The sequence below is a fragment of the Lithobates pipiens genome, unplaced genomic scaffold (assembly GCF_037356315.1).
Source record: "Lithobates pipiens isolate NorthernLeopardFrog02 unplaced genomic scaffold, aLitPip1_a1.2 Scaffold_16, whole genome shotgun sequence".
Lineage (NCBI taxonomy): Eukaryota > Metazoa > Chordata > Amphibia > Anura > Ranidae > Lithobates > Lithobates pipiens.
In genome coordinates this window covers 447,950,082-447,963,878 of record NW_027507748.1, presented here as the reverse complement: position 1 = coordinate 447,963,878, position 13,797 = coordinate 447,950,082, and the positions used below count along the sequence as shown (strand labels likewise).

Below are 13,797 nucleotides of genomic sequence, written 5' to 3'. Positions count from 1 at the left end.
AGGTAACATAGCATCAAACAGAAAATTGATCTGTGAAGAAAAAAAGGAAAAAGAAAAAGAGGAAAAACATATGGTAAAAATACATTAAAAAATTGCACATTTCACAAGCATGCAAGGATCACTATAAAAACATGCTTATATGGCTACTGTTTACCTAAGAAAAGGTTCTAAATCATTTCTCAGGTTCATTCCATGGGGTATTCTTGTATTTAAATAAAAAATCCACCAAACCTCTCCTTCTAGGAGTCTGCGATGCAGATCTCCTCCCCGAGGCCCCCACCCCAAAGCACTTTGTCCCCATGTTGACGAGGACAAGGGCCTCTTCCTGACAACCCTGGCCAGGGGTCTATCAGCTCCCCACCCTATGTGAATGAGTATAGGGTAAATTATACCTCTAACCATTCACCCAAAAAAAGTGTCAAAAATAAAAACAGTACATAGGTTTTTGACAAAGTAATTTATTAAAGCAGCTCTGGGGTCTCCTTCTGATTTCTTCTCCCTTTGGTGATGTCTGCATCCTCTGGTTCTTCTCCCTTCGCTGATTTCTTCTTCCGATGCTTGTTCCCCTCTAGCCGCTGTCTTCTCCTTCTGCCGGTTCTCCTCTCTCCAGTCTGTCTTCTCCCACTGTCTTCTCCTGCTGACTTCTCCCTGTGTTCTTCCTCCGATATTCTCCCGACGCTCTCTCCTGCTGTAATACTTGGTCCACTGTGTGCCATTACGTATTTATCCATGGAACGAGGCCACACAGTGACGTCATTCAGAGACCCCACCCCTTGTGATGTCACATTGTGCCCATCATCAAAATGAAACTTCTGCACAACGTTATCCTTGACCTGTCTGGTGTGTTCCTTGGCCTTCATGATGCTGTTTGTTCACTAAGGTTCTCTAACAAACTTCTGAGCGCTTCACAGAACAGCTGTATTTATACTGAGATATAAATTAAACACAGGTGGACTCTGTTTACTAATTAGATGACATCTGAAGGCAATTGGTTCCACTAGATTTTAGTTAGGGCTATCAGAGTAAAGGGGTTGAATACTATTCCATGCCACACTTTTCAGATATTTATTTGTAAAAAAAATTGAAAACCATTTATCATTTTCCTTCCACTTCACCATTATGTGCCACTTTGTGTCGGTCTATCACATAAAATCCCTATAAAATACATTTATGTTTTTTTTTTTCCCAACACACTGTATATTGCATGTACTTCTTGCTTAGAGGGTTTTACTTATCACATTACAACTATATATGTGCCCTCTGTCCTGTAACTGATTTTAGCTGGGCATTTTTTCAGCGAGGATTACACATTGTGGCATACAGATATGTACCAGCAGCTGAACTTTGAACGTTTTAAATATAGCACAGCATGCAAGTAAAATGTGAAAGTCACATTCATAATTACTTTTACTTAAATGCCACTATAATAATTTGAAGTGTTTATTTTCTAGGTATAGATTTTCTTTTCTAGTATGGCAAAGATAAAAGCACATGAGTAGGCTATATGTCTTACCTGTGCTGGTGCTGATGTTTTCTGTTCCTACAGTTTTTCCAATTAAGTGGTATTGATTTAGACGAGAGCCATCTGGTGCCACCACAACTGATTTCTCTGTAACATTTGTCCACTCATACCTTACTTCAGAATTAGGATATGCATCTATGAAAAGAAATGTTCACAATCTGTTTCTAATATTATTAACACATAGAAAATATAAAAGCAATACCAAGCCATACTTGCAGTGCGGGTGAAGGTGCAGCAATTTGATTTTAATGCTAGCTCCCTCACAATAAGATACAAAAAAATAAAAATAAAGCCATGTAATCTGCTGCTGTAGCTTTATTTATAGCTCACATCAAATGGCAGGCAAGCAGAACCGGATTGTATGGTTTTACCGTCCAGATTGTACATCGCTACATTGCTGATAGGATTTTGGATACTGCTGTTGTTAGATCAGTGTTTCTCAACTCCAGTCCTCAAGGTGTCCCAACAGGTCATGTTTTCAGGATTTCCCTCAGATGAAATGGCTGTGGGAATTACTAAAGCCTCATACACAGTTTTTCCTTCAGTTTTACCAAAACCATGTAGTGGAAGGGCCTGCCTGATTGCATACAAATTGAAACACCTAAGGTTTGACCTCATATTATATGGTTTTGGTAAATCTGAAGGAAAACCTCAGCAAAAAAACTCATAGTGTGTATGGGGCTTAAGGCGGTGAAACTGATCAAATCACCTGTGCAAAATAATGGAAAAGCCTGAAAACATGACCTGTTGGGGCACCTTGAGGACTATAGTTGGGAAACATTGTGTTAGATACTTCAATTATTTCCAGAGAATGGTTGACTAAAGTGAAATAAAATGAAACGTTTATATCCAACTGGATGGACACAACAAATGTCCATTTTCTAAAATATTCGCTGGTACGTGATTTGAAGTTTGAAGTTCTACACAGTGCATGAACATATATGCTTGGTTGATATATATGTGTGTGTGTGGTCATGTTCCAGTTTGAATAGAAGAAAAAAACGACTTCAGATGAGGTTCTGTCTGTACATCTGACCAAATAATAAAGTCCTGAAGTGTTCATCCACAAGACCCAAATTGTGGATGATTACCCATTATATTTCAAGTTGTAATCCTGTTGTTCAGAGCTCATTTATACATCATGCAGAAAATATTGGGACATTTCATCATATACTATTAAATTATTACTACTGTGACCAGCACGTTGGACCTCATGTACAGACAGCATGTTAGTTATAGGATTTCAAGTTATAATCCAGTTAATCAGAGCTTATTTATACATCAAGCAGAAAATATTGGGACATTTTGTCATATACCTTAAAATTATTACTAATGGGACCAACATGTTGGACCTTATGTACAGGTAGAACGTTGGTTAAAGGATCAACATCATTGTCTGTATTACAGAACTGGAGTTCAGTTTTTGACAAGTACAGTCTCTATAGCAAACGTTTATGTTCGTCTAGTGTTACCTGGATTTCCTCCACTTCTCACAACCCATGATGGTAGGTTTATTTGTTTCCACTCAAGCTGATCCACAATTGTATTTCTTTTAAATAGACATTAAGTTGTAAGCTCCTCTGAGGCAGGGACATATCTGATAGATCTAAGCCCTTGTACACACGGTCGTACACTCCGACGAAAAATGTCAGATCGGACCATGTTGTCGGATAATCCGACCATGTGTGGGCTCCATCGGACTGTTTCCGTCGGAATATCCGACCGACAAAGTTTTAGAGCTGGGCTATAAAATTTTCCGACAACATGATCCGATCGGACTTTGTCCGATTGTTTGTAGAGAATTACGATCGGACAAAGTGCCACGCATGCTCAGATCAAATTCCTAGACCAAAGCTATTGGCTACTAGCCTGAACGTAGTCCCGTCATAGCAAAATAACGTCATCACGTTACGAATGATTGGATTTTCCGACAACTTTGTCCGACCGTGTGTATGCAACACCAGTTTTGGACAAAATCCGACAGATTTTGTTGTCGGAATGTCCGACTGTGTGTACAAGGGCTTAAAGCTCTTTAAAGTGCTATTGATTTTTTTTTTGTACTTTAACAATAAAATAAATAAGGGAGTTGACATTGTTCATAGCATGCAGATATATTCAACCTTTAATAGTTTACTAAATGAAAATGTTTTGTTATTAACCACCTCAATACAGTGCAGTTACACCCCCTTCCTGACCAGACCAATTTTCAGCTTTCAGCGCTCTCACAGTTTGAATGACAACTACTCAGTCATCCAACACTGTATCCATATGAAACTTGCGTCTTTTTTTCCACACAAATAGAGCTTTCTTTTAGTGGTATTTAATCACTAGTGGGTTTTTTATTTTTTGTGCTATAAATAAAATAAAACGTACATTTTGTGAAAAAAATGCCTTTTTCTTTGTTTCTGTCATAAATTTTTGCTAATTAGTAATTTTTCTTCATAAATTTTGGCCAAAATGTATACTGCTACATATCTTTGGTAAAAATAACCCACATTAGTATATATTATTTGGTCTTTGTGAAAGTTATAAAGTCTACAAACTATGGTGCCAATCACTGAAAATTGATCACATCTGATCAGGCCTTCAGTGCATCAGGTGTATCTAATTTCTTAAGACACTAACAAGTCAGGAAAGTACAAATACCCCCCAAATGACCCCTTTTTACAAAGTAGACACTCCAAGGTATTAAGTAAGTAGCATGGTGAGTTTTTTTAAGTTGTCATTTTTTTCCCACAATTCTTTGCAAAATGAAGATTTTTTTTTTTTTATTATTATTTTTTTTTTACAAAATTGTCATATTATCAGGTTATTTCTCACACACAGCATATGCATACAACAAATTACACCCCAAAATACATTCTGCTACTCTTCCCGAGTATGGCGATACCACATGTGTGAGACTTTTACACGGCCTGGCCACATACAGAGCACCAACATTGATGTAGTACCTTCAGACCTTCTACGAGCAAAAATGACGCATCTCATTTCTCAACCACCTATTACACTTTTGAAGGCCCTGGAGTACCAGGACAATGGAATTTCCCATAAAATGACCCCATTTTGGAAAGCAAACACCCCAACATATAATCTGTGAGGCATAATGAGTCTTTTGAATGGTTCATTTTTTTCCAGAAGTTTTTGGAATATGTGGAAAAAAATTAAAACGCATTTTTTTTTACACAAAATTGTCAATTTATAAGATATTTCTAACACATAGCATGTATATAGCAAAAATTACACCCCAAAATACATTCTGCTACTCCTCCCGAGTATGGCGATACCACATGTGTAGGACTTTTACACAGCCTGGCCACATAGAGAGGCCGAACATTGAAGTAGTACGTTCAGGCGTTCTAGGAGCATAAATGACACATCTCATTTCATTCCTACCTATCACACTTTTGAAGGTCCTGGAGCACCAGGACAGTGAAATTACCCACACAATGACCCCATTTTGGAAAACAAACACCCCAACGTATATTCTATGAGACATGGGCTGCAAATAGGTACTCGGGTACTCTGATGGGCTGGAGATAGGTACTCTGGTACTCTAATGGCCTGGTGACAGGTACTCGGGTACTCTGATGGCTTGGTGACTGGTATTTGGGTACTCTGAAGGGCGGTGACAGGTACTCATATGGACTGTGACAGGTACTCGGGTACTAAGATGAACTGTGACAGGTACTCAGGTACTCAGATGAACTGTGACAGGTACTCGGGTACTCAGATGGACTGGGACAGGTACTCGGGTACTCAGATGGGCTGTGACAGGTACTCGGGTACTCAGATGGGCTGTGATAGGTACTCGAGTACTCAGATGGGCTGTGACAGGTACTCGGGTACTCAGATGGGCTGTGACAGGTACTCGGGTACTCTGATGGGCTGGGACAGGTACTCGGGTACTCAGATGAACTGTGACAGGTACTCGGGTACTCTGATGGGCTGGGACAGGTACTTGGGTACTCTGATGGGCTGGGAAAGGTACTCGGGTACTCTGATGGGCTGGGACAGGTACTCGGGTACTCTGATGGGCTGGGACAGGTACTCGGGTACTCTGATGGGCTGGGACAGGTACTCGGGTACTCTGATGGATTGTGACAGGTACTCAAATACTCTGATGGACTGTGACAGGTACTCTGATGGACTGTGATTGACAGGTACTATGAGGGGTGGTGACAGGTCCTCTTTATTGGGGGGGGCAATCAGTATGATTGGTGTACACTGTAGGCGGTAACGAGATGTTACCGCAATCTCCTCCTCACACACGATCGGTGTGTGAGGAGGAGAACCCGGTAACATCTCGTTACCGCGGTTTGTTTACATTTTAGTGATCGGCTGTGAAAGGATCACGGCCGATCACATGGTAAACAGCCATAACCAATGGCTGTTCACCCCCTTCGGTGGCGAGCGGTGTCTCCGTGACACGCCGCCACCGAAGAAACAGGGATGCGCGCACACGATCGCGCGCATTCCCTGTTTAAACGGGAGGCCGTCATATGACGGCCTCCCGCCACAATATGAATGCGCCGCCTGGCCGTCATTTGACAGCCGGCGGTCAGCATCTAGTTAAAGGACATAAAGTCATTCTGTACTTTTCATGTATGAGGTTTATTGCATTCAGGGAGATACTCCATATACTGTTATATACAGTGCTGTGCAACACTTTTGTCAGGTGTGAAAAATGCTGTAAATTAAGAATGCTTTCAGAAATAGAAGTGTTAATAGTTTATGCTAATCAATTAACAAAATGAAAAGTAAATGAACTGAAGAGAAATCTAAATCAAATCAGTATTTGGTGTGACCACCCTTTGCCTTCAAAACAGCATCAATTCTTCAAATCTTCTAGGTACATTTGCACACAGTTAAAAGAACTCAGCAGGTAGGTTGTTTCATACTTCTTGGAAAACTAACCACAGCTCTTCTGTGCACATAGGCTGCCTCAAATCCTTCTGTCTTTTCATGCAATCCCAGACAGATGCAATGACAAAATCAGGGCTCTGTGGGGGCCAAACCATCACTTCCAGGACTCCTTATTCTTATTACACTGAAGATAGTTCTTAAAGGTATTGGATGTATGTTTGAGGTTGTTGTCCTGCTGCAGAAAAAAATGTGAGACAATCACACACCTCCCTGATGGTATGGCATGATGAATAAATATCTGACTATATTTCTTAGCATTGAGGACGGTACTGATCCTGACCAAATATCCAACTCCATGTGCAGAAATGCAGCCCTAAAATTGCAAGGAACCTCCAACATGCTTCACTGTTGCTTACACACACTCATTATTGTACCACTCTCCAGCCCTTCGTGAACAAATTGTGTCTGGCTACAGCCAAATGTTTCAAATTTTGACTTATCAGTCTAGAGCACCTGCTGTTTTTTTCTTTCTGCACACTAGTTTCTGTTTTTGTGTATAGTTTAGACACTTAGCCATGTTTCCACATCCTTTGCATGAAAACATAGAAACCGGGGTGCAGAAAAATGGCAGCAGGTGCTCTGGAGTGAATTTAAAATCTGAAATATTTGACTGTAACAGGAGGCTGTTTTTTCGTGAAGGGCTGGAGAGCCATACATTGAGTGTCTGCAGGCAACAGTGAAGCATGTTGGGGGTTCCTTGCAAGTTCGGGGCTGCATTTTTGCAACTAGAGTTGATATTTGGTCAGGATCAATGGTGTCCTCAATGCTGAGAAATAGAGGAAAATAATTTTCCATCATGCCGTACCATCAGGGAGGTATGTGATTGGCCCCAAATGTATTCTTCAGTGTGGCAATGACCCCAAGCATACAGCCAGTGTCATTAAGAACTAACTTCAACATAAACAAAAAAACAAGGCATCCTGGAAGTGATTGTTTGGCCCCCACAGAGCCCTTATATCAAAATCAGAATCAGAATAATCGAATCTGCCTGGGATTACATGAAGAAACATAAGGATATAAGGCAGCCTACATTCACAGAAGATTTGTGCTTAGTTCTCCAAGATGTTTGGACCTACCAGCCGAGTTTTGGATCTACCAGCCGAGTTCCTTCAAAGACTGTGTGCAAGTGTACCTAGAAGAATTAAAGAGCTGATGCTGTTTTGAAGGCCAAGGGTGAACACCAATACTGATTTGATTTAAATTTCCCTTCTGTTCATTCAATTTCATACTTTCCATTTTGCCAATTGATAAAAATAAAAAAAAAAACTATTAAAATAGTTAGAAAGTTCGAAGTTTTTTTATCCTAATTCATTCTATGCATTAAGATAAAAAACCTTCTGTGTGTAGCAGCCCCCCTCAGCCACCCCAATACTTACCTTAAACCCGATCTTCCTCCAGCGATGTGCATGAGTACCTCAGCCATCTGGGACCCTCCCTCCTGATTGGCTGCTACACAGCAGTGGCGCCATTGGCTCACACTGCTGTCAAAGTTGGTTAGCCAATCAAGAGTGAGGGGGTGGGGCCAATCAGAAGCTTCATGTGTGAATGGACACACAGAGCTGCGGCTTGGCTTGGGTGACCCCATAGCAAGCTGCTTTCTGTGGGGGCACTTGACAGGAGGGAGGGGTAAGTAAGTATTACATGTTTAATATGTTTAAAGACTTTAGTATCACTTTAACACTTCTACTTCTGAAAGCATTCTTAATGCACAGCATTTTTTTCACAACTAACTAAAACTTTTGCACAGTTCTGTATATAACCAAATAGACATGAGTGCATGATAGAACCCACCTATTCTAGGAATATATGTTTTTAGAAACTGTTGTGCTGGAAAGGACAATGACAAATCAAGCTCAAACATATTTCAATGTTAGAAAACATATTGATAAATGTTTGTTTTTTATTTTTTTATTTTAAGTGTATCTATGCAGCAATTTTCACAGCTATGACCCAGTTGTGCCATTTACTGGTGTATGTAAAGAAGAAGCTGTGATGTAAAATGCTTTCAGACTGACAGATACCAAATGTTACAGTAAGCAATTAACATAATTGCCAAATCCAATCAGTCAGATTAGCTATGTAATTAGTAGATTCTCCCCAGTTGATAAGAAAAAAAAGTAGTCATTCATCAAACATATATATAAAGATATGATAAAAAGAAAAGTCACATTCTTTAAACTCCAGGCAATATGAAATGTAATGCGCTATCTTGAATCAATTACATAGGTAACATATTAATTGTGGTGCAATAAATGACTTTCTTCATCTTCATCTTATTTTTATCTTACATTTATCTGAAGGCTTTACAACTAAAGATTAAGATGCTTTATTTAAATCAACTAGTGTAGTACTATTCACTCTTTTTTAAGAGGCTTATGAGCATTATACATTTTAAAACAAGGATATTAAGAGGAAATCTGAAGCACTGTACACTTAGGGAGATTGTTTCATGTATATGTATATATTTGCTTTATATATATATATATATATATATATATATATATATATATATATATATATATAGCGCTGGTTCCTGACGAGCAGGCGTTATGGTTTCTGAAAAGTTAAAATTCCTGAAACCACAGTTGGGTTTCAGGACTATTTCTCCAAATTTCTGGTTTCAGTACCAGTCCAGCTGGGTTGCTGGTGTCGCTGTCACTGCCAGCAAGAGTAGAAACGCAGTCTAGCTGGGTGCATTGAATGCCACTTATCTCTCGGAACCAGCCCAGTGGGAGTGTTTTCCTGCTGTGCATTCTGGGGGTGGTATTTAAGGTGCCGACGCCACGTGTCTGAGTGGATTATTTTCTGTCTGTTCGGTTCTGGTGGTCCTCCTGACCCAGCCCCATTGCCCTCCTGGCCTGGGGTGCAGAACCATGCATCCTGAGTCTCGGGGCCAGCTGGCCCTAAGCAACGCATCTGAAGGGGCAGGCCTGAGTGAATTTCGGGGCCTACTGATCTATGGGTGGTCCGGTGCCGTCTCATCTGAAGGGAGAGGCCCAGCAACTGAAGAACCCCAGGGGAGGACTCTTTCAGGAGAAGACCATGCGCAAGGCTGGTTTCTCTGAAGGAGCCTGGAGGCTTAGTTGAAGGACGCAACTTGGATCAACACTCATACGGTATTGCCGGATCGGCTGAGAGAACCTGGTACCGTATGTCAATTCCTTTTAAATTTATCTATGTCCCTCAGTAACGCTCAAGTTTATCTCACAAGTCGGTGGCAGAGACTTTGTCGAGCATCCCACCGTCTGCTAGGCCTAGTGAGAGAGGTCTATAGGGGGTTGTTAAATCCAGTTGTGAAACGGTTCCTATTCTCTGGATTTTCTATAAAGACTTCCACATTTTTTCAATCTAAGTGCCTGAACTCACTCCTAACCCTCTACCCTTTATTGAGAGACTCTGTTCTGTTCCTAATAAATAACTCAAAAGAGGAATCAGTGTCAGTTTCCACATTCTTTGGGCCATCTACCACGGGAACCCCAATACGAAGAAGCAACCAAGTGAGGTAACGGTAAGCCAAAATAAAACCAGCAGCTCCTTCAGGGGTCAGTGCTACATATATATATATATATATATATATAAATACACTATATATATGAAATTATGAAACATTATATATACATAAACATTATTATATGTTAGGGCTCAAAATTTCAAGTGCTGAGCTACTAGCCAGGCCTCAAGGGTTACTTACCACCAGTTGCCCCACCCAAACCCTACCCTGCCCTGCCCCTAATTCCACCCCTAAACACTCCATCCTAAATTATCTCATGAAGTTACACTTAAATGTTTTTATGCAGAGTTAAATTACAAAAATAAATATTAACAACAACTTTATCAGTGCCCCTCAGCACAGCCTCACCAACGCTCATCAATGCAGGCTCACCTGTGCCTATCAATGCAGCCTTGTCAGTGCCCATCAATGCAGCATGACCTGTGTCCACCATTTCAGCCTCACTGTGCCCATCATTACAGCCTCACTCTGCCCACCATTGCAGCCTCACTGTGCCCATCATGAGTGGAGGAAGAGGAGAGCCGCAGGATCACAGAGCATGGATAGGCAGATGTAACAGTTTACATTGAAATTGCCTCCGCTCTGCTCACTGTCACACATAGCCTGGCTTCCCCCTACCCCACACCTGTGATAGACAGAATGCATCCTGGCATTGGACCAGCGTTCTGTCTATCACAGGCGTGGGGCAGGAGGAGGTGGTGTGAAGGTGAGCAGAGCAGAGGCAATTGTAATGTAAGCTGTTACAGCTCTGTAATCCCACGGCTCTCCTATTCCTCCATGCTCTCTTCCCCCAGAGCGACCGCTGGGAGAATTGCTCCTGATCAACCCCACTCGCCAGCTCCCAGGCAGCCCAGCTCCTCCCGCAGCCCTCATTTCCCACTCGCAAAATGCGAATAGGCGAGTGGATAATTTGAGGGCTGTACTATGTACAATATACCACCTTTCAACCAGAAAGTGCAACTCTACAATTAAAGCCTCGTACACACTACTATTTTTTTTTTCAACCCAGTGGACCGAAAGAAAAAAAATCTGACAGCTCAGATCAGAGCCGCTGTACTAACTATGCAATGTTAGTACAACGATCTTCCCTGGTGTTCTATTGTGTTCTGCCGGTGGAACGCCCCCTCCCCCCCCCCCCCCCCCCACCACCAGAACACTCCGGTCAGCACTCTCAGCCAATGACTAAGAACGCTGATCGGGAGCCAATCGGAAGACTTTTTTTCGGTTATGCCCCCTCTACAGAAGTTGGCTGCATAGCCGGTTTTTGTTAGACAGGTTGCAGTATACACGGGCCGAATGCCGGCTGGTTTCTGTTGAACTTGCTGATGCCGCCTGATATTCGGCCCCTGTGTGCTAATTTTAAACTGAATGTTGGTGAATCATATCAGAGGGGTGTGACCTATGAGTGGAGGCTTGAAATGAAGCCTGTCTTTTATTCACTTCACACCAAAATCCAATACCGTGTTTGGCAGTACTTGCATGCTAAAATGTATCTTGAAACAAGATGTGCTGTGTCTCTGCCAGCACTTGAATGCAGAGTATAAATCAAGGAAACTGATGTTGTGGGCTTGGAGCTGCACCAATCTAACCCAACACCACTAAAATCAATGGGAATTGTCAAATTAACAATGCCAATTGTCTGTGCTAATAGCAAAGGGGGTGTTAAAACAATAGAATTGGAGGGGGGGGGGCAGTGGGCACTGCCCTGGGGAACATGTACAAATGCAAACAAATACATTCAGTTTACATTTGGCCAGGAGCAGTGATTTTGTAAAACATTTTTGGGGCACCACTGGAGGGGTCTGGTAATGAATGTCTTTTGCTGGCAACTCAAACTGTATGTATTTTTTCTTTCACTTTTGCTCTAGCATATCCTACAGCTAGGATGAAAAAACTGTCCCCCAAATGCATAACAGACCCTATGCGTCTGGTATGGATTGTAACATATGCAAAAAATACAAAAAAAAATTCCCCCAGGAATTCCATACTAGGTCCTCCAGGTCTGTTTTTTAAGCTGGGCTCCATGCAAAAAAATAAATAAAATGTGTGGCCCCTTCATAAAAATCCTTACCAGATCCTTAATCTGAGCATGCAGCCTGGCTGACCAGCAAAGGGGGTTGAGCATGTAGCCAACCCCTATTCAACCATACCCAGATACATGCCCTCATATGCCATGTTGATACCCACAACCCTGGCTGGTGTCTGTAAGAGTCTGAGGATAGGGACTTATCAGAATCTGAAACCCCCCTAAATAATATGTGGGCCCTCTGATACTGCACTTCCTCTACAGTATGTGAATGATTACATTGAACATAGATAGTAACAATGGAAAAATTGTAATCTAAAAAGACACACACGTTTGACAAGTCCTTTATTAAAGAATAAAAAATCCCCCAAAAATGTCCTTTGACGTATTGTATCATCAATCACAATGCCCGTCCCCAGCTGCCTCACCAGAAAAAAAAGATAACCTGGTACTCATAGCTAAATGACAGCTCCCTGAGATGTCATCAGCTATTTGAATGTGGCCATGGCCATTGGCCATAGATAGACCTTTGCCAGGGCTTTCTGATGATATTAGTGGTTCCTAGAAACATGGCGGGTGCTGGTACCCACGGATTCCAAAGAAATTAGTTGCAGCGAGAAGTTGTCATAAATATAAAAGCTGTAGGAATACCATTTCTATATATGTTTGACTCCCACTGAACAGGGAGCTGAATGTGCAGTATTTCAGGCATTCGTCCAAATGCCTGAAGAGCCAAAGTTCTGTCTGAACCCAGGTTTTGCCTGAACTGTTAGCTTATCCCTAATAATGAACAGACCCCAATAGTAGGAGCTCAAAATACATACAAAGGATCTCATACAGCCCTATCTAATGTATTGGTTAAACAGAGCCAGTCAAATATGCCATCTGTGTGCCCCCAAATATTTTTAAAATAATTTTGTAGAAATAATCAAACAATGAGAAAAAACATCAGTTTATGAACTGGCAAACTAAAAGAAAAACATTAAATTGACCAACATCACAAAAGCTTTGCTTTAATTGAAGCCATCTGAAGGACATTAGGAGGAATCACCTACCCAGTACATGGGCCTTTTCTATACATGCTTAAACAGGTTCTGTTACTTTGGCCACTCACTACTGATAACGTTCTACTCCCCCCTTCACTCCATTGGAGAGCAACTACTGGTATATGTGCTAAAGGTGTGTAAGCTTTGTGTCAGATTGTGTTGGAGCTTACATGTTGTTAATGTCTTCCACCTGCTAGTGTTCAGAATGCTCAGAATCAAGTACTGCATTCTGGGAGGTAGTCACATTTTCTTTCATATTTAGAAGGACTGCATTATTATCCAAGCCTCCAACCAAGTAGTGTGGGAGCATGCACAAGATGGGTATTAATGGTGGGGAGGTACCTTACAAGAAAATTTGTCACTTTGCCCTGAATGGGCAAAGTGACAGATTTTTTTATTATCTTACCAGCCATGTTTTTACAGCTTTATTTCAAGGCAAAACAAAAGACTATCAACAGGGGTTTGCCAGGCTACACAGAGATATACGATAGTGCTCAACAGACTTGTATCTGCTTACTCATATAGAATCGTGTATGTGTCTTGATTGTGCCATTAACATAAAAACTTCTACTACAGAGAAAAAAAAATCACATATTGGTAAAATGTACACGAGACTGTGCAAAATAATTTTTAAACAATGCTCATGTACAGGAAGAGCACATGTGTATTTTGTGATACCATTTGAGTACCAAATCACGCATGTAAGACCCAACTGGTCCAGTGTCCATTGTCTAAGAAGGGATATCCACTCACTTTAACAAAATTCCCT

The 13,797-nt window shown here is 41.2% G+C and overlaps 2 protein-coding genes across 2 annotated transcripts in view; one reads left to right on the top strand and one right to left on the bottom strand.

The window, feature by feature from the left end:
- The window catches only part of GABRB3 (gamma-aminobutyric acid type A receptor subunit beta3), a 540,236-nt gene that overhangs the window by 32,066 nt on the left and 494,373 nt on the right, over positions 1 to 13,797 (top strand). The gene's annotated exons all lie outside the window — the stretch shown is intronic.
- Positions 1 to 13,797, bottom strand: part of GABRA5 (gamma-aminobutyric acid type A receptor subunit alpha5) — a 344,050-nt gene that overhangs the window by 141,655 nt on the left and 188,598 nt on the right. The window contains exon 7 of the mRNA XM_077482775.1: positions 1,514 to 1,657. Within this exon, the coding sequence (XP_077338901.1) occupies positions 1,514 to 1,657 (144 nt within the window). The remainder of the gene's footprint in view (positions 1 to 1,513; positions 1,658 to 13,797) is intronic.